The sequence below is a fragment of the Chrysochloris asiatica genome, unplaced genomic scaffold (genome assembly GCF_000296735.1).
Source record: "Chrysochloris asiatica unplaced genomic scaffold, ChrAsi1.0 scaffold00078, whole genome shotgun sequence".
Taxonomy (NCBI): domain Eukaryota; kingdom Metazoa; phylum Chordata; class Mammalia; order Afrosoricida; family Chrysochloridae; genus Chrysochloris; species Chrysochloris asiatica.
The window spans coordinates 10,805,583-10,826,497 of record NW_006408596.1 but is presented as its reverse complement, the minus strand read 5'-3'; the positions used below and the strand labels follow the sequence as shown (position 1 = coordinate 10,826,497).

The following is a 20,915-nucleotide window of genomic DNA, read 5'->3' as shown; positions in this document are numbered from 1 at the left end:
GAACAGCTGGTACTTTCGAACTGCTGACCTTGAGGTTCGCAGCCTGACTCGTAACCATTATGCTAGGTACATTCATTGTATCTATTCTACAGATAGGGAAAACAAGGCTCATTAAGATGGTCACTAGTTCAAAGTCAGGGGCAAAAAGTGGAAGAATCTGGGTTTGAACCCTCAAGGCAGGAGTTACCACTCAGGTGCAGGTGGGTACTTTTCTCAGTGCCCACACCTATATTATTATAATAGTAACGCAATTTAGTTCAATGCCAGGCCTGATGCGGTGTGTTTTACTGCTACACAGGTGAGTAAGACAGTTCAATTAGGGAGGACACATACAGAATGATGCATTGTCAGTACATGGAAACTCCAATGATGTGTTCCAACTTGGGAATCAGGACAGCTGCAGAGTAGAACTGTTGTTACTCTCAATGGATGGGGTTAAGATATCTATGACTCCCTGTTGTTGTTATGTGCCATCGAGTCGGTTCTGACCCATAGCGACCCTGTATAGGGTTTCCGAGGGTGTAAATCTTTACAGGAGTAGAAAGCCTCATCTTTCTCCCGCAGAGCAGCTGGTAGTTTCGAACCGCTGACCTTAAGGTTCGCAGCCCGATTCGTAACCACTACGCTACCAGAGCTCCTTACTGCCCTTAAAAATAAATAGAAACCTCTAGCATTATTGCACACATCTGTCGGTTTGTCGTACTGTGGTAGATTGCATGTTGCTCTGGTACTGGAAGCTATGCCACTGGTGCCAGCTGGGTCATCCTTGGTAGACAGCATGAAGACCAGGACCAGGTCTGTTTGAATCATCTTTGGATGCCCAGACCTGGCACATACATAGCATATCTCAAGAATTAGCCATAGAATGCCGTTGTCTATCGGAACAAATTCCTTAGCCTTTCTCGGGCTCTCTGAAATGGGACTACTACTAATAAGGCATTTTACAGATGAGGAAATTGAGCCTGGTGGTGCAGTGACTAGGTACGTGGTTGATGTTCAAATGGATTGGTGTTCAAACCCACAAGCTGCTCAGCAGGAGGAAAATGTGTCAGTCTGCTTTTGTAGCAATTACAGCCTTGGGAACCCCCATAAGACAGTTCTCCTTTGTCCCGTGAGGTAGCTGTGAGCTGGAATCAACTTGAAGCAATGTGTAATAATGCCTACCACCTGGACCTGTTGTGAGGATGCAATGAGTACATTCATGCCTGGCACACAGAAAGTGGGCGTCCTGGTGTGGAGCCGTGGTGTAATGCGCTGGACTGCAAGGTTGGTTTGAATCGCAAGGTCCTTGGTTCAGTTTCACCAGCTGCTCTTCGGAAACCCTATATAGGGTCGCTATGGGTCAAAATCAACTCCATGGCACTTAACAACAACAACAACAACACAGGGAAAGGATTTGATCAAAGTTTTTTTTTACAGGAAACTGAGAAACTGGTAAATGGGCATGACATTTTATTTTGGAGATAATGGGAAAGTTCTGGAATGGGATAAGAGGTGGCAGTTACACAACACTGTGAATATGCTAAATGCCACCTACTTGTCCACTTCAACATAATTCATTTTTTCTTATGTGAATTTAACCTCAGTACATTTTGAGAGTCCTTGAGGTGGGACAGTGGGTTAATGGGCTGTACTACAAAGTTGGCTTGATCCGCAAGTCAGTGATTCAAGCTTACCAGCTGCTCCTCAGAAACCCCATACAGGATCACTCCGAGTTAGAAATGACTTGATGGCACTAAACAACAATAGCATTTGAAAAAAGTGTTACTACTAATTCTTCTAAAGGCTGGCTTAGCTGAGAGAACAGCTAGATCGTTAAATCCACTGCATGTTTCTCTATGCTTGCTCTCCTTCTAGAAACAACTAACTAAGTCTGTTTTCCACCCGGCTTCTTCTGGAACCTTCTGGAAACACTGGCTTGGCTTGGTGTCTATGGCTCCACCCTCTCATGGTCCTCCCAACTCACTCAGACATCATGTGTAGCCGGCATTTCTTGGGCCTTAGCTATGTGGGAAAAAAATTATAATCCTGTTTATTATATTCGGGTAACTTTTTTATTTTCTGAAGTAAAGGCTTTATGATCTCTCTCTTTTTCTTTGGTTACTTCCTGAAGTGAGTAAAGAATTTATGGTCACTTTCTTTTTATTTAAACCACCTCCTGGAGTAAGGAATTTATAACTTTCTTTTTCCTTAAACTACTTCCTGGAGCAAAAACTGACCCCTCTCCTCTTTTCCTAAAGTAGGAATGTGCGCCTTAAGAATTTAAACTAGCCAACCGAGTAAGGGAATAGATTGTGCAGTCAAAACCCTAGCCAATAGGGTGAGACACAGCCTTGAGACTTGCGTCAGGGATTAAAAACCTGAGCGGACTGCCCACTCGGTGTGCTCGCTAGCCTGTTCGTGTATGTACAGTTATGTGCAAGCACCCTCTTGCAGGAGTAAATTTTACTTTGCCAAGGTAATTTAGTCTCACCGAGTGTCTTTTATGCGACATCGGGATTCATTTCTAACAGCTGCAGATCCTCTTGTTCACTCTGTTCAGCCTATCTCTCCTGCCTACAACTCCAATGACAATCCACACCCAATTTAAAGACCCACATCTAAGATATAGACACACTTAGCCAATGGCTCATCTGACATTCCCTTTGGGCTGCTCAAGATCCCTCTTTCCAAGAGGGAACCCAGGCTCTTTCCTCAGAACTCCGCCTTGTCCTCTCCCAGTGGCTCCTGCCATGGGGAAGGATTACCCATCCACCCATTTCTTCCAAAACTGTAGCCATCCTGATATTTTTCTTTCCCTCACCCTTTATAACCGAATGCCTAACAGTTTCACTTCTCTGCCTATGCCCCATACTCCTCATCTGTAAAACGTGTGTCACAACAGACCTGAAACATACATATACATCAGTTACTATTGCTGTGTAACAAGTAATCCCCAGATTGAGTAGTTTATGGTTTTGTGGGCCAGGGAATGCAGAAGGGCTCTCCTGGGCATTTCTGACTCAGTCTCTCATTCACATGAAGTAGGATGGTATCTGGAGTTGTTGGCACTGGACTGGACATCATGGGTGATTCACCCATATGGCTGGCAATCACAAAGGCAGGTACTATCATTATCATGCCCATTTCAATGATGAGGAAACTGAGTCACAAGAAGGTTGGGTAATGGATATATCCAAGGTCACACAGCTAAGAAGGAGGTAGGAAGGTGTGGTGTTATGAAGTATCTAATGTCTCTTCTAGTCATAGTCTGTAACCAAAGAATGTTTCTGCCCTGCTGGGTCTGGGTAAGAGAAGGTGGGAGAAGATAAGGATAGGGTGACGTGATTTAGCTGTGGACGCCAGCAGAATTCATTGTCATTGTAAAAACTTGACACTGGACACGGGTATAGAATGATCTTTCTCAGAAGCCGGAGGGGAGATCTCACTACCATCAAAGAAAAGAGCTCGAAGTAGAGTACAACACTTCTTGGGCCTTATGCACTGAACTTTCTTGATGCAGGGACAGAAAACTGTGACATCAGAGGACAGTCAGAGCAGCAGCAGCAGAACCAAGAACCCAGAGTATGAGATTGAGCATTGATGAGACTGAGCATTGGGCTCCCCAGCCCACAAAGCAAGGAACGCTGAGTGGCTTTGGGTAGGAAGCTTGCTTGTAGAGTGGGGTGCCTCAAAGCACTTAATTGGGGAAGCAAGATCCAGGTTTATTCTGCTTAAGGCTTATAATGGTGTGGTGTGTCCTGTGGGCATTTATGAGCCGGTGTCTGGGAACAACTGTGCCCTGAGCACTTCTGACCCCAAACTGTAATGGTAAGCACTGGACTTTGAGCTGCAGTTCCACAGTTCAAGACCTCCAGTCGCTCTACAGGAGAAAGATGAGGTTTTCTGCTCCTGCAAAGATTTTAAAGCTTATACAGGGTCGTTATGAGTCAGAACCGACTCGACGGTACTTAATAACAACTTCTCTACTATCAACTCTGCAACTCTGAGTAGGGTGTCTGAATTCTTGATCCAACCCACCTGAATAGAGAGGGTTGGGGGATGAATGGCTTGGTACCACATGTCACATATATTTTTGCAGAAGGGAACTGGAATCAGGTCAAGGACTCTAGATTCTTTGCTCTTAACCATGGCGCATACTGCTTCTGTTGAATCCGCAAAGGTCTGGAAAAGAATCTGGGTTTCATTCTAATTGTGCTATGGAGCAGTTGTTGTTGTTGTTGTTAAGTGCTGTCGAGTCGGTTCAGACCCATAGTGACCCTGTACAGGGTTTCCGAGGGTGTAAATCCTTACGGGAGTAGAAAGCCTCATCTTTCTCCCGCGGAGCGGCTGGTAGTTTCGAACCGCTGACCTTAAGGTTCGCAGCCCGATTCGTAACCACTACACTACCAGAGCTATACTATGGAACCACTATACTATGGAGCAGTAGCCATACTCAAATGCCCCCCTAGAGGTTAACTAAATGACTGAGTTTCCCCTGGGAAGTCATTTTCTTTTTTTCTAAGAGATCAATAGGAATATTTTTCAGATTCGTTTCCATAACTATGTTCCCTTTATGGCTCTGATTGGTCTTCCAGCTTCTGCACTGTCCCTGAGAATGGGAAAATCAGCCCCAGCAGCAACTGTTAAACTTTGATAAACAATGTTTCCAAACACACAGGGGCAAAGCTTAGTCCCACAGCTACAAAGATGACAGGCCAACTTTTCTTGTGAGTGGCCACTACTTCGTTATCAGTGATAAGAAAGCAGCTCTGCTTCTGTGCCTCTGCCTCCCAACCAAAGATGACCAAGATACTATTGGGAAAAAGTGAAAAACAAATTCCCCTGCCAACCCAGAAAATCCCTTCCAAAATATAATAAAGAAAGAGAACCATTGTATTATGGGATAAGTATTACACCAGATTGAAATGCACAGTACAGGAAATACACTAATGAGATTACATAGAAATCCCACCCATTTAAGACAGCCAAGCAAGTCCAAGCTCACGATTAACGGGAACTTGTCGTCAGGTAAGAGGAACGGACAATGCTGTTTGCTGCTGTGAAGTGCCGTGGAGTCGGTTCTGACTCATAGCAGCGCTGTGTAGGGTTTCTGAGGACTGGCTGACTGGCTAGTGGGTTTGAACTGCCGACCTTACAGTTAGCAATCCAGTGCTTATCCTACAGCGCCACACCATACTCCTACCACTGTTTGCTAGGCACGTTTTTTTTTTTTTTGTTTAAACGGTTTTATTGTGAACTGAGTGATGGTCTACAGGGCAGAACTCAGTTTTGCACTCAATCAGTTGTTTTTGGTTTCATTGCAATGATAACAATTCCCTCTATGCACATCGGTTAACAATATTTGCCTCTATTCCCCTTTTTTTTTTTTTGATGTACACAAAACACACCGAAAATATATTCGTTTAAATGAGCACAGGGTACATTTTGCAAGCCAGCCTCCTGCCCCCACGGCACACAGCCTTTCTTTTTCCATAGGTATGAAGTCCTCAGTTGCTCTATCTCTCTATGCCATCACCTCTATTTCTGTAGGCATCCTTTTAGAGTTTATCTTAAATTCACCTGGTCATTGGGGTTCCCACCTGTGTTAACTATGGGTCTTGTCTGCAAGAGTAATAGCATTACTCAAATCTCTATGACAAGATTGTGGTTACAGTTTGGAAGGAAGTGCCCAGGCTGAACTCTCAAGGTGACAGCAAAGTAGGGACTCTAGCTTCCTTGGTATGCATATTTCAAAGAGATGGCTTTCAGGCCCTTAAGGTAAATACTCCCGGGGTGGGGGTGCCATGCAGACAAAGTGGTCTCTGAGTGGTGTAAATGGCTAACTTGGCTGCTCTTCAAAAGGTTGGAAGTTCAAATCCATCCAGAAGCTCCTTGCAAGAACGTCTTGATGTGCTTCTAAGAAGGAAGTTATTGAAAACTCTGCGGAGCACAGTTCTACTCTGGCACACGTGGGATCACTATGAGTCAGGGTCGATTTGATGGTAAGAGGTCATTGGTCCTTCTGGTCACTTGCCTTATTGTTCTCGTAATTAAACTGCTGTTGAGTTGGTTCTGACTCATAGTGACCCTGTATAGTGTTTCCAAGGAGCGACTGGTGGGTTTGAACTGCTGACCTTGTGGTTCAAACCAAGCTTGTGGTCCTGCACTTATCCTACAGCAACACAACAGGACTCCCTTCTGGTCTTACCTAGTACCAAATGTCTCTGAACAAAGGCAGCATGAAAGAGATGGTTAGTGGGCAAGTCTGGAGCAATGTGTCCTTTCCAAGGAAGGTAATGTCATCACAGCTCAGAAGGAAGAAGAAGAACAGGTATTTCTCTCCCAACAGGTTTTGCCTGAAGCCTTCTGCTAATGATGGCACTTTCATTAGCAACACTTTTTACAGCTTTAAAAAAAACAAAATGGATCCTATTTCTCACTGCACAATGTTTAGTTAATGCTGCAGATACACCGCCCTCCCTTGAGTTTATTGTGTCTTAGGGGCTTTCTTGCGTTTTGTGGATGCTTTAACCCCACCACATCCCTGAGATAAGAAATGGAGTTAGAGTGCAACATTTCCAAACCCAAGCCCAAACCTGCTGCCAGTGAGTCCATTTGGACTGACAGGGCGCCTATAGAACAGAATGGAACAGCCACACGCGGTTTCCAAGGCTGTAAATCTTTATGGAAGCAAACAATCACATCTTTCTCTTGTCATCTCCTTGGAGGGCTCAACATTCTTGGGGATTGTAAACTGGAAGGAGCTGAGAGAATTGAACCTTCTAGTATCAACTCCATGCTAAGAGGAAGAAAACCAAGACACAGAGGCCAGGGGTCTCCTCCTTCCTTTCTACACCCCAAAAAGTACAATAATAAAAAGGATCTGAAGGGTTTTTTAAAAAAATTATTATTTTGCGAATTACCCAGATCTTCTGCTATTTTCTTAATTTACCCTTCTTTCCCCCCCCAGTGGCCATCACTAAAGCATTTTCCTTGTAGTGATGTGGGTTGTTTTACATTCGTCTTCCCGGTAACTTCCCTGTTGTTTTCTTGGTGATTTTGTGGAGTGTCCAGGCCAAGGTGGGCTAGAAAGAAGGCCAGGCAATTTACTTCCAAAGACTAGTCCATGAAAACCGTATGGATCACAAAGGCCCGACATGCAACTATCCCTAGGGGTGATGCATGACTGGGCTGCCTTGTGTTCTCTTGTGTGTGTGTGTGTGTGTGTGTGTGTGATCACGTGAACGGGTTCTGTTAAACGGCAGCTGACACCCATACGGTGAACAAAATTATCAACGGTTACTGTTCAGCAGACCATGAAGCTCATATTCTAAACTAACTTGCTGTCACTTCCCATTCCTACTGCCATTAAATTGATTCTGACTCAAAGAAATCCTATAGGAGAGAGTAGACCTGCTCCATAGAGCTTCCGAGACTGTAATGTACTCTTTACGGGAACACACAGCCTCATTTTTTCCCCCAGGAGTGGAACGACTGGCAAGTATGAACTTTGAGGTTGATAGCACCACGCTTAACCCACTGAGCCACCAGGGCTCCTGATTTGCCCTTTAATGTTACGTCAACATTGCCTTCACTTTGAAATGTGGAACCAACCCATGCTCCCAACAAAGTCTCCGTCACAATTACCTTCACTTGCTACAAGCTCAGCTTTTAATTTATTGAAAAGAATTCTAGTTCTTTCTTTCACTAAATTCACTAAGACCCATTGTCCTTGACTTGATTCTGGCTCACAAAGATCCTCTAGGATGGGGTAGAACTGCCTCATAGGGATTCTGAGACTAAATCTTTATAGTAGCAAACTGCCTCATTTTTCTCCATTGGAGTGGCTGGTGGGTTTGAACCACTGCTTTTGTGGTTAGTAGTCTGACACTTAACCCACTGTGCCACCAGGGGCTCCTAATGCTGACTACAGTGACTTAAAATTCCTTTTATTCCCCTTGCCACCATTTCACCCCCTTGTCCTTCGGGTTTGCATTTGGGAAGATCCTGTTCTGGTACAAACTTGGATTTGTTTCATGTGGTTGCCAAGCAACAGCAGCCACCTTAGTTAGGATGCAAATATATGTGAAATCAAGGCTGGGCTATCAAAATTCCAGTGAGTATACAAACTACTTGAAAAGCTGGTTAAAACTGCAGGTTCTCAGTGTTAAGGGGCAGCTCTGTGAAGAGACCCAGGAGTCCACTTTTAAAATGAGCACCTCAATGGTAAGTGGTCTTGAAGAGTTCCAAGAAACCCAGCAATAAAGTTATCGAACAGATTCTAGTGAACATGCTCTTTAGCCATAACTTGGCTTCAAACAACCATCTCCCAGGGAAGTTTCCTGGGGGGAACCCAACCCAAGACAGTGGGCAAAGGGGCAAGTCATTCCAAGCCAATCATACAAAAGGTCACAACCAGTCAAGTAGAGTCCATTTTTTAATATTGTAACCATAATGCAAACAGGCATAAGTAGACTTTTGGTGAATTCCATAAAATTAGAAGATGAGAACGATACGGAGGAAGAGCATGCGGCGGACACAGCCTGGACAACCTCGCAGACAGCGTGGGGTGGGTGTCAGTCCTTGGCGGGAGGCGCTGGCACGTAGGGGACACTTGGCAGAGACTTAGAAGCATCGAGAGCTCAGAGGTAGGGGAAGCCCGAGTTCCTGACAGCTACAATATCCACTCTGCCCACCTCCCTGCCTCCCCAAGTCCCAGGGTGAAAGTCTGTGGTGCAATGCTCATAGAACAATCACTCTCAGCTTTCCTGCTGAGCCTGGAGTGGGTCACATGATCACAAGAGCACAGCAAGAACAAAAACAGTGAAGGTGGAGTGGAGGGCACCTGAGGGGCAGGTAGACCCGGCGCCAGGGTGCTGGGACTTGGGGGTCTTCATGAGGTGGGGCACGGAGAACATAGAACCTTATTGGCACAGAAGCGGTTCACCCTTCTGACTTGCGAGTGAGTCTGTGTGACCACACTGTTCCGCAGTCCGCCCCGCAGTAATTCCTTTGCATCTCAGCTCAGCAGTCATGAATGGAAGTAAAACCACTGGGCTAAGAAGAAATGCTCTGTTAGCTTCTTCCAGGTGACCTGTGAGGAGAAGGCTGGAGCAGCCAGTAGAGATTGTGTTCTTCTGAAGTCCAAGAGCAGTGGGCCTCAGGGGACACTTTTGGGCAATGTCAGGAGACACTTTTGTTAAGTCATGACTGGGATGATGCTACTGGCATCTAGGGTCAGAGGCCAGGGATGCTGCTGAACACAGGACAGCTGCCCACGACCAAGATCTCTCCAGCAAAATGTCGATCGTGTGGCAAGTGAGGCAGCCTGGCCCAGAGACTCCTGGAGTTGAGGAGCTGACGTATGGGAAGCAGCCATCAGTGGGGTAAGTTCCTGCCCGCCTAGACCACTTCATTAGTAGCTGGCTCTTTTTCTTGGCCAGGCAGTCACCATTTGCTTTTTCACAACTATTGAGACATTCAGCATTATGAACACATTCAATTCATAAACACACCATGGCATAATATCACCTCCTGATCAAAAAAGTGACTGCATTTTGCATGTGGCTTTCACAGTATAAATAGAATATAGACTCAAAACAGACTCTGTCTTCCAGGGATGAATGTATACCTAGAACTCTAGGTCTGGGCCATACTAGTCTAGAGAAAGACATCTTTTCTTCTCTATCCTTTCGCCACTAGGCAGAGACCCAAGATTGGGGTGGGCATGAGACAGCATGTAACCATCTGGGGACCATCTCTGTTGAGTGGGGGTTCAGAGGGAACCCACCTTAGCCTTTCTGATCCATCCCAGATCTTGCTCTTTAATCCTTGAATCCATGGGACGTCACAATACTGGAAACCCAACAATGTGGGTGGATTATATAGGGTGCCCAGATTAGAAATCTTCTACCTTGTCACCTGTGGTCAGTCTTAGAATAACTTGCAGATTCAGACAGAGGGTTTTGAGGGTAGGGTGGGGCAGGGTGACATGTTGGGGTTCTGGCGCCACGGAGATCAAACCAGGAGTAAGTATGCCCTGAACAAAAAGTATCAACACATCCAGGGTTTTCCTAATGGCTAAATCAAAATGCCATGTGGGGACCTGGTATGATACTGGAGGGGCGAAGAGGCCCAGACTTGGCTTGCCCACCCTGAAAGGATCCATCTGCCCTGTGATCTGGGTCAGAAAACCTCTCACCTGTATTGGCACTGTGATGTTAATTTTATATATCAACTTGATTAGGCTATGGCACCCGATGGTTTGCTCCAATACTAGTCTAGATGAGGTTATGAAGTGGTGGTTATGTGCCGTGGAGTCGATTCCGACTCATAGCGATCCTGTACAGGGTTTCTGAGGCTGTACATCTTTACGGGAGCAGAACGCCTCATCTTTTTTCCGCGGAACAGCTGGTAGTTTCAAACTGCTGACCTTTGTGGTTCACAGCTAGATTCGTAACCACTACGCTACCAGAGCTCCTCGGTTATGAAGTAGTTACATGCAATTCAATCAGTTGGCCCCAAGGAAAACAGATCACTTTCTATCATGTGGGTGGGCCTCGGCCAATCAGTTGCAGGCGTGAAGGCTGTAAGAGCTAGAAGGCAGGTGTTCCCCAAGGTTGTATTCTGTCTTCAGACTCTCTCTCCCACTGCTGTTGAGCTCACGGCAACCCCACGTGTGTCAGAGCTGAACTGTGCTCCAACGGCTGATTATATAGAAGTAGACTTCCAAGCCTTTCTTCTGAGAAGCCTCTGGGTCGATTCCAATTGCCAACTTTTTGCTTAGCAGCTGAGTGTTATCATTTGCACCACCACACAAGGCTAACTCTTCACTCTCCTCACCTGATCTGTGGATTTTGGACTTGCCAGCCCTTACATTATGTAAACCAATCCCTTTGAAGTGAATTCGTCTCTCTGTATATATACATCAGTCGTTGGTTCTGTTTCTCTAGCGAACCATAAGACAAAACTTGGCCCCTTTGGAAGCCAGAAGCAGATGGCTATTGAGTTGGCAAGGAAACCTGTGGTTCTTAGGTCAGCATCCATTGGCCCGGGACCAGTTTTCTCTCCTGGCACCTGGGCATGGTTGGACCACGGATGCATTCACCTGATGTCTCAGGGAGAAGCTTTCATATCAGCACGCCAACGTTTTCCCCCGGAAACATTTTTTTATGGGTTCCCATCCTCACCCTGCTTAGAAGACGGACTACCAGTTCCTACTGATTTAACCTCTGCACTGTCTTTATACTGCCTCTTCCTTCATTCATGGACTCCTGGTGTGGTACTGTAGGATAAGCACTGGACTGCTAACTGCAAGGTTGGCGGTACAAACCCACCAGCTGCTCCTCAGAAACCCTATACAGGGTCGCTATGAGTTGTAACCGATTCAATGGCACTTAACAACAACTCTCATTCAAGCACTGGCTACTGCAATAACCCACACCAGCTTACCTGGCCAACCATCCGCATGCTCTGTGTTGTCTCCAGAACATTCTTTCCAAAGTATAACTCCAATTGCCTTAATTTTCCCTTTTGAAAAACACTCTGAGGATTCCCTACAGCCATTGGCTAAAGTCTAAATTCCTTGACACGCCACTTCCATCACATAAACAGGGGCCAGGTGAGGACGTGGGCTCAAGTTGGCTTCCAAAGCTCCACCTGGAGTGTCTGAAGCCTTCCCAGCCAAGAAAGACACCTGGCTGTCTCATGGCCCGGAAGCTAAAACAGCTCCTCTTTCTCCCAGGGAGCCTAACCATGTCAGTTCTTATACAACAAATGGCCTCGGAATTCCAGGAACTGGACTCAGACTGGTGTACAGTGTTTACTGTCTCACGGGATGTCTCGTTCCTCCTGGTCCAACTATCCATGACAAGATCACGTCAGTTCAAGATGGAGAGGGAGCTATGGCCCGGCAAAACGGCCTACCAAATCTGTTTGCGCTCTTACTGTGAAACCATCTTTAGCATACCTTTGTAGAGGTTTTAGTTCACTCAGAGGCATCTTGGAAGACGGGCCTGGCAAAAAAAAATCAGCCACTGCAAGTTCTACAGAGCGCAGGTCAAGGGTTGCAACCAACCTACAAGGCACTCGTTGGAAACCCTATACAGGGTCCCTAACTACAATCTACCACAAGAGGGGAGCATTTACCTATTCTGGATCCAGGTTCTCTAAGTCTCCTTCAGTTACTGCTTACAGGGAGGCTTTCTGCTATCAGGCATTCTGGCACATGAGAGAAAACAGCAGACCGAATCTCTCATCTTCTAGCCAGGGGTTAGGAAGGTGTTAACGTAAAAAAAAAAAAAAAAAAATTCTTGAAGACAAAGATGAATCTTGGTTATATAATCATTTTTTGGACTCCTTAAAAAAAAAAAGAGAGAGAGATAGAGATGATATTCTTATCTGCCTGCTTGTTACCAAAAAGGCTAGGGAACTGGAAAACCAAACTGACTGGAATCGAGTCAATTGTGACTCATAGAGACTGCACAGGACTTCCAAGACCATAAGTCTTTACAGAGCAGACAGTCTCATCTTTCTCCTGTGGAGCAGCTGGCTGAGTCTGAACTGCTGACCTTGGGTTCAAATACCCTAACCCCAGGGTAGAGCCCCACCAGGGCAAAAAAAGGTACCTGGCCTAATGAAGTGCTCATACATACATACTCTGTGATGTGAAAGCTCGATTTGGAAAGGGGAGCATGGGCCAGTTCCTCTCTGAAGGAGGCTGGACACAGGACATTCAGAGCTAGTGAAGTCTTTGGAGGAATCTCAATATGTTCAAAGGAATGGCAACAAAAGTCCCTGGGAGACAGCTCCTAGGGGCTGGAGGAAGCGTGTTTGTGGGAAAGAAGACGTTTACGAGGTTCCTCTCCATAGTGGGAAGGGCCGGCTGGAGGAGGCTGAGCATTTGGTCTCTGTGTTTATAGAAGACAGAGCAGGAGGAGATGTGATTAGGGGCAGGAAGGATTAGGACTGGCGCAGAACCAAACTGCATGTGTTGGTGGCTGAGGGGAGATACACAGGACAATGTCTGCCCTTGAACTCTAAGGTTTGGAGGTGGGCTGTCTCTTCCGCAGTCTTTGGCTACAAGGCCCCTTTCAAAGAGGACCAGGGCTGCTCCTGCTGTTAGGTGCCATCAGGTCGATTTTGTGCTCATAGCGACCCCATGTGACAGTAAAACTGCCTCGCAGGGTTTTTCCTAGGCTGTAATCTCTATGGTCTTTCTCTTGAATGGTCGCTGCGTGGATTTGAACCGCTAACCTTTTAGCTAACAGCTTAACTGTTGCATCTTGCACAGTATACAAGGGGGCTTCAAAAGGTGTGTCGAAAAATGGAATTGAAAGATAATGAAATTTTCCCACAAGTGTTTTGAAGCTCCCTCAGATAAGGGGAAAGAGTTATTCTAGGATAGCAAAACACATAGGGTGGGCTGAACGTTGAAGGGTCCCCTTCTATCCCTGGTGGCCTAGAGCAGAGCCTCTGAAACTGGGGGTCACTGAAATTTCTTTCCTGTCTCTGGGAGCTGTCTGATACTAAGTTTTAGTACTTAGGTGTGGCACAGGGCTGTTACTATGGTTACTAGGAGGATGGTGACTTCAGCGGCTACTTTGAAGGGAGAAACCGCACTGGCCCCAATGCCCCCAACAACTCGGCTGTCCGTTCTTCATCAGAGTCAAGGATAACTTCTTTGTCAGAATTCTTCTGGCTGTGTAAAAATACCTGGGGACCACATTTAGAAGGCTAGGAGGCTGGGCCCGGTCCTTCTCACTGTGGATCTTAATTCTCAGAGAAGTGGCACTGTGGTATCTCACTCCACCATCCCTCACCAACATGTTTCTCCCTGCCTTTCTCCCCAAAGGTGAAGAAAGGAGCTCCGTCTTGGGGAACAACAATCCACAGTGGTTTGTTGGTAATTATCTTCGATGTTTCTAGTCTCCAGAACATTCAAAGTTTAGCCCATTTATACTCTTTAGCTTCACACTGTTATGAGTAAGAGAAACTGAGAAGAGACTTGTCCAAAGTCACATGGGAGACTGGTGGCAAAGATGGGAAGATACTTATTTCTAACAAGCTCCCTTAGATACTGCTACTTCTGGGCTTTGTGGGTAAGACTGAATTCAGAGACCATGGCTGGAGTGTGTGGTGCATTAGATGGTTATCTTTCCAGGGCTTTGAGGGCTGGTATCAACATCGAAATGCATCTGCGGTTTCTCTTTCACTGTAGAGTTTCTCGTAATGATCACCCTCTCTGTGGGCCCGTTACCATCAGGACAATTAGAGACACTTGCAAAGATCCTCAACTAAGACACATAAAGACTTAACTCAGGCCAGGGGCAGGTTCCTCGGCACTGAGGGTCTGTTGGCAATACATTTGCAAAAGGACAGATGGAGACCCAGGCCCGCGACACTCACACACACGACCAACACATCTTCATACAAAAGGAGATGCTTCGGGGCAGGCTCAGGAAACTCTGGAGACCCCAGAGCATAACATGATACGCCCTTGTCAGGAGGACGGGTAGGGAGTGGGGACAGAGTTTTGTAAGAGCCACTGTGGATTATAAAGCCAGTGCATTGCGGCAGGAGAACTCAAGGAGAAAAATGAAGAGGGCCCAGGAAACCATGGAGGGTGGGAGCCCAGAGGTGGGGGACCAGGATGCGGTCACAGGATGCCAGGTGCAGCGAGGTCACGTGGAGTCCCATAGAAAAGATTCAGCAGTGTCCACGCTTACAAAACCTCAGCCTCCCTGGCTACAGCATCAGGGGGCCCACCTGCCATTCGTCTGGGCAAGAGGGATCCAGTTAGGAGCTGAACACCCTGTCAGAGAAGAGGCAGGGAGGGAATTAGTAGGGCCAGAGCAAGGCTGTTCAGGCTCCTTAAAGAGACTCATTCAACTTGGAGTTCAGGGTTTCATTTCCTCATTCAAGTCCCAGTGTCTTGGATAGGATCTGATACACAGTCGGGGCTGATCTTGTCAAGTGAGTGAGTGAGTGAGTGAGTGAGTGAGTGAGTGAGTGAGTGAGTGAGTGAGTGAATGAATGGATGGTTGTTCACCAACACAGCTGACAGGGAAGAGGGGCAGCCAAAGGTGCTTTGTGATAACTAAGGAAGCTGCCATCTGAAAGGCAATGATTTGAATCCCCAGGGCACAAAAGGATTTTTGAGGCTGCCATGTTGTCTTAATGTAGTCTTGATGTGGTGTTGTGGGTTAACGCGTTGGACTGCAAAGTTGGTGTGAACCTCTAAGTTGTCAATTCAAGCTTACCAGCTGCTCCTTGGAAACCCTACTACTCAACGGCACTTAACAATAACAACAACAACAGTGCTGTCTCTAGATCCCTGGGTGGGCCATGTGGCTCGTGCTCAGCTGCTAACTAGTAGGCTGTAGGCTCAAATCCATCAAGTGGAACCCCAGGAGAAAGGTGTGGTGATTTGCTTCCGTAAACGCTGCAGCCAAGAACAACCCATGAAACATTTCTACTCTATGACACATGAGGCTATGGTGAACTGCAAATAGGACTGGCTTAGGTTGGGTCGTCTTAAAGGGAGCAAAGTAAAGGTGCTGAATTTAAGAAATAAAGTGTGTGCCCTAGGGTATGAAGCTTAGAGACAACTGAAACCAAAAAGCAAACCCACCCCTACGAGTCGATTCCGGCTCATAGTGACCTCATAGGACAACACTGAACTGCTACACATGCTGAGATGGACATGTGTTTTCTGAGACTGCGAATCTTTATGGGAGCAGATAGCTATATCTTTTCCCCAGGGAGTGGCTGATGGGTTTGAACGGCCAACCCTGTGGTTACAGGGCTTCTTAGATGCAGCTAACGTCCTACCTTATTTAATTTACAGGGCACACGACTGTGGTTTGGAAGCATTCTGTGGGACTAAGGTGCTTGAGAGCAGTCAAGTGATCAAAGGACGTATTGTATTAGGCAAATCTGCTGCATCTTAGCTGAAGAGCAAAGATGTCAATTTGAGGACTAAGGTGTGACTGACCCCAGCCATGGTATTTTCAATAACCTCATATGCATGAGTAAGTTGGACAGTGAATCAAGAAGACCGTAGGAGTACTGATTCATTTGAGTTACAGTTTTGCAGGAGAATATTAAAAGTACCATGCCAAAAGAAAAGTACAGCCAGAGTGCTCCATGGAAGCCAGGATGGCCAGACTTCATCTCTCATACTTTGGACATAGTATCAGGAGGGACCAGTCCCTGGAGGAGGATATCATGATTGGTAAAGTGGAGGGTAAGAGAAAAAGAGGAAGACCCCCAACGAGATGAATTGGCATAGTCAGTGGCAGCAATGACTCAGGTATACAGCGATTGTGAGGTTGGCCCAGGACTGGGCAGTGTTTCTGTGTACACAGGGTTGCTATGAGTCGGTACCAACTCGATGGTACCTAACAACAACAACAACAACAACAATAACAAGGTGGGTGGGGCATTTGGCAGCAAATTCATGATGGAGGTTGATGTGTCAGGGAGTGAAGGTAAGGTCTGGATAGTGAGATTCAGACTGTTTCCAGAAACTTCTAGGGGATGAGTGCAAACTGCCAGAAATTGCATTATTAACTGTAATTTGCATCCCTGGAAAAGGCCCCATATGAGGGGTGTAATGACAGTCTTGCTCTGAAAACCAGGAACAACGAATAGTACAACTTCCCAAAGGACAGAGCCAACCTTCCACTAGGGGGCACCCCAAGGGGAGGCAGGCATCCAAAGCAGGGCTCCTACCCCACACTGGCAGAGGTCTCAGAGAATCCTGGACAGCTCCCTAAAGCACACACAGGTGTTTCTGAGTCATTAGGCCTGGGGCGGAGTTGGGGAGTCTGTATTTCTAACAAGTCAGTGGGTAACACTGAAGCTGCTGAAGGTCTAGGGACCATTGTAGGAACCACGGAGCCAAAAAGAAGCCATAATAAACAGTCGTACATCCCTGCCCACCCGGACCTCACAAAAGGGCTCTGCCCACCCCTCTCCCATAGAATGGAACCGCTTACTCATCTGAATCTTTTTTGCTCTCTTCAATGAAGGCAATGGACTCAGATCTAAGGCGATTGGTCACTTCATACGTCCGCAGAGTGACCCCGAAAATATCCTCATGGTACCGGTTGTCATCCTAGGGATAGAAAGAGCCAGGGAACAGCCCTCAGGTGTCAGGCAAAAGCATGCAGAATTCCAGAGCTTGCTAGTCCTGGAATGGCTCCTAAGGAAACTCAGTGTAACCTGGCGCACCTTTGATCTCCAAGCCTGTTCCCGTAACAACCTCTGTCCTCCACGACAAGGGACACCTTGCACTAGGTTGTTGCTGAGGTCAGAAGAAGTGATGAGGTCAGGTGGGCACCTCACCCTTCTCCCTTTTCCTCCCTCCTCCTTCTTCCTACAAGTTCAGATCTGAGGAACGCTGGGTATAGTACACACCATCACAGCCCATAGAGATCAGTAGAGATGGGAGGCAACCGAGCATCTGCTTAGCACTCAGAAAGCTCTCCCCACTGGCTGCCCCAAGGAGAGTCTCCTTGAGTACCCATGAGTTCCTCCAAAGATGGGTATCTTTGTTCAGCTTAGCCCAGAAACAAACATATAAGAAATGAGGAGAACCTCCAATGGAAGCTCAGGAAACAGTCCAGGTGACATTTAACTTCTGGCATCTGAGGGTTTCTGAAGTGCTTCTTCAGCAGAACTGAAAGACAGGCAGTCAAGAATATCCCCAAAGGGCGGTGAACTGAGGCCTAAACATGGGCAATGTGTCTACATCCTGGTACCATTACACCAGTTGTTTAAACATTGGTTAGCAGCCAGGAGCCTCCTGGGACCCTTGGGATCCAGTAGGAGCCAGCTCCAGTTCTGGAGGTACAGCGATGGGGAACACACATTCGCACTGATGCCCAGAGTTCAGTTCCGACATTCTTTAGTCCTGAAGGTTTTGAAGCAAGTTATCCACCTGTTTAGCGGGCTTGTTCTTGGCTGGCATGGCATTTCCACGTTACTTTCCAGCATTCTGGAAGGCTATGGAAGTGTCTTCTGAGTTGTACCAAAGAGGTCAAGTGCACAGAGGTTCCACAGCTCCCCTTTGACCCAGGTATTTCATCCAGAAATTTCCTTTCTTACTGGGTTTTATCATAAGCTTGGACCAAGGGCTTCTTCTGCAAAATGGCTTATCCACCACTCAGTTGAGGAAGAAGGAGAGGAAAGGGACCACTCTGGAGCTTTCTGAAGAGCTCGGCTTCAGTTTTCCTATTTATGGCAGTTGCTCAGATAGCCATGATGTTGCTTGCAAGCCGCCACTGAACTATTAGGTTACGTCAATTAGGGAAAGACATCTTCCTTCTGGGTAGACACTGTTCCATGCTAGGGTGCACAATCCAGAAAGCCAAGCCTGAGGTAGCTTGTTCCCTTGGACAGGTCCCTTGTGCAGTGCGCTACCTGCACCACTGCTCAGGAGAGACCTGTGTCTTGGTTCTGAGCAAGGAAAATTGGATCAGGATTGTCTTTGACCTGTTAACACAGCGGCTCTCTCACCTGTTCTGACACACCAAAGCCCATCTCCACATTTCACACCCGCACCCCCAGCCTCCCTTCCTTCTCTTTCAGCCATGGTTTAGAACCACCTGTGTAAGTGGGAAAACGGTAGCAGGGACACCATCCAAACAGGAAACCCGATTCCAGAAAACCAAAGAGCAGCCGGCTCACCACTCACCCTTAGCCGGCTGACAAACACGCCGGCATCTTCCACTGTTAGTTTCCCCTGTTGGGTCAGGATGCGCTGGATGGCTTTGAGGACATCTGCAGCCATTGTGACATCCCCGCAGACATAAATGTGCCCCCCTTGCTCCTTTAGGGCTCGGTACACGGGTTCCGCCAGCTGTTCTTGCAAGATGTCCTGTACATACTTCTGTGGGAGCCGGGGTAGGGGGCAATAAGAAGGCGCAGGTCCCACCTGTGTTTACTCGCATCCCCCTCCCGGACCCTGATTAGTGTGTGACTTGATCCCAGGGGATGGGGCAGTGAGAGGAAGAAGGGGTGTACATGAGCTGCTTCTCATGTCAGGCAACTAGAGCTCATCTCTGCCAAGGACCTTCTGGGGAGTCACATAGAGTGTACCCCAGAATCATCCTCTGCAAGACTATAAGTAGAGGGCATTTTCTACCAGATACTCTCCTGGTGTGGCACTGTAGGATCAGCACTGGACTGCTAACCGCAAGGTCAGAGGTTCAAACCCACCAGCTGCTCCTTGGAAATTCTATACAGGGTGGCTAGGAGTTGGAACTGACTCCATGGCACTTAACAAAATACTCTCCCCACCAAGCAGTCATCAGTTGCTCTGAGGGGTGTGAATACCCACATGCCTCCAGCTACGGGTTTGATTACTGCTGGCATTCTAGGCTGGGTGCCAAAGAAACCCAGGGCAGGATTCAAGAGGAAGCATCAATAAGGAGCTGTCAGGTTCCAGCAGTGGACACTGCGTACAAGGTGGACCTAGAGGCTGTGAGGCAGCAGAGCCCCAGGGACGTGCCTGGCCAGGAGGCACCCCGATGAACAAGGCTAACATCAGCATCCCTGGATCACTTGTTCAAACATTGGCAAACAGCTGCTGCCCAAATCCTCTGAGTGCTGGCCCCGAACCCTTCCCCAACCTGTCCTAGCCCCTTTCCTGGGACCCCTGACTCTCCCCAGAGTTACTCCTTCTGTCTCCACTTTGGTTGATGTCGCTGATGAGCTGTTAACAGTTAAGAATAGATAAGATTTCGCTCCACAGTTCCTGAAATCCAGAGCAATTTCATGGAAGGGCTTTCAGGAGGGGTAAGGGGTAGCTCAGAGGCAGGAGTCTTACATTTCATGCAGGGAGCCTGGGTTTGATTTCTGTCCGATGCATTTCATGTTTAGCCACTACCCATCTGTCAGTGGAGGTGTGTGTGTTGTGAGGAGGCAGAACAGGTTTCACAGACCTTTTAGAATAGGATGGGCTCTAGGAAGAAAGGCTTGGAGATCTAATTCCAAAACTCAGTCACTGGAAAACCTATGGACCACAATGGTCTGATCCACAATTGATCAGGGGATGGTGTGGGATCGGGCAGCGGTGTGTTCTATTGTCTACAGGCTTGCTGTGAGTCAGGGACCAACATGACAAGCAGAAGACAGTGCCCAGTAGGAGTTGTGTGAGAGTGGATGTGCTGGGGTGGACAGATGGGGAACAGGCGGGGGTTACCTTTGGTTTGTCTGGCTCCCGGGAGTAGGCTGTGTACAGTTCTCTGAAGACCCCCTTGTTCTTGGCCTGAAGGGTCTCTTCCTTGTAGATGTGGTCTATCTTGGATTGCCGGCACCCGAAGACCAGAACCATGGGGCACGGACTCATTCCTAGGGCCAGGAAGACCTTATATCAGGAATGGCCTTGATACCTGGTTTGGGGGTGCCCATGGGTGGGGTGCTGTGATCTCAATAGGTGCCATGTGGATAGAGTACATAAGTTTGGGGGCAGGAGGTTATACACATACATGTCTACAAAACATACATGCAAAGAACTCAACCCACACAAATGCACACATACATACACACGCTGAAAGGAGTCGGTAAAGTCTGTGTAGACTCTGGATATCCCTTAGTGTCCCCCTACGTCCCCGCTCCATGGATTTGAGCTAAAAGTCCAGGTCTGGAGCTACATTGCCTGGGTATAAATCCCAACTCTACGTGACACTGAGCCATGTACTAAACCTATTTGTGCCTCAGGTTCCCCATTTAATAATGATAGTGTGGCATGCAAGGAGAAGCACTAGACTGTTAACTGCAGGATCGGTGGTTCAAACCCACTAGCTGCTCTCAGAAACCTGATCGCTTTGAATCAGAACGAACTCTACAGCACACAGTAATGACAACAACTTAATAAGGTTCTGCTGATATGAAGTATTAGAGCTACTGCAGCTAAAATAACAAGG

General features: G+C 47.2%; 1 protein-coding gene across 1 annotated transcript in view; it reads right to left on the bottom strand.

The window, feature by feature from the left end:
* Window positions 1–14,752: 14,752 nt before the first annotated feature.
* NOS1 (nitric oxide synthase 1 (neuronal)) overlaps window positions 14,753–20,915 on the bottom strand; it is a 121,936-nt gene continuing 115,773 nt past the window's right edge. The window contains exons 25-28 of the mRNA XM_006865466.1: window positions 20,192–20,340; window positions 18,683–18,877; window positions 16,983–17,101; window positions 14,753–14,794 (exon numbers count right to left, since the gene is read on the bottom strand). Coding sequence (XP_006865528.1) covers window positions 14,779–14,794; window positions 16,983–17,101; window positions 18,683–18,877; window positions 20,192–20,340 — 479 coding nt within the window. The 3' untranslated portion in view covers window positions 14,753–14,778. The remainder of the gene's footprint in view (window positions 14,795–16,982; window positions 17,102–18,682; window positions 18,878–20,191; window positions 20,341–20,915) is intronic.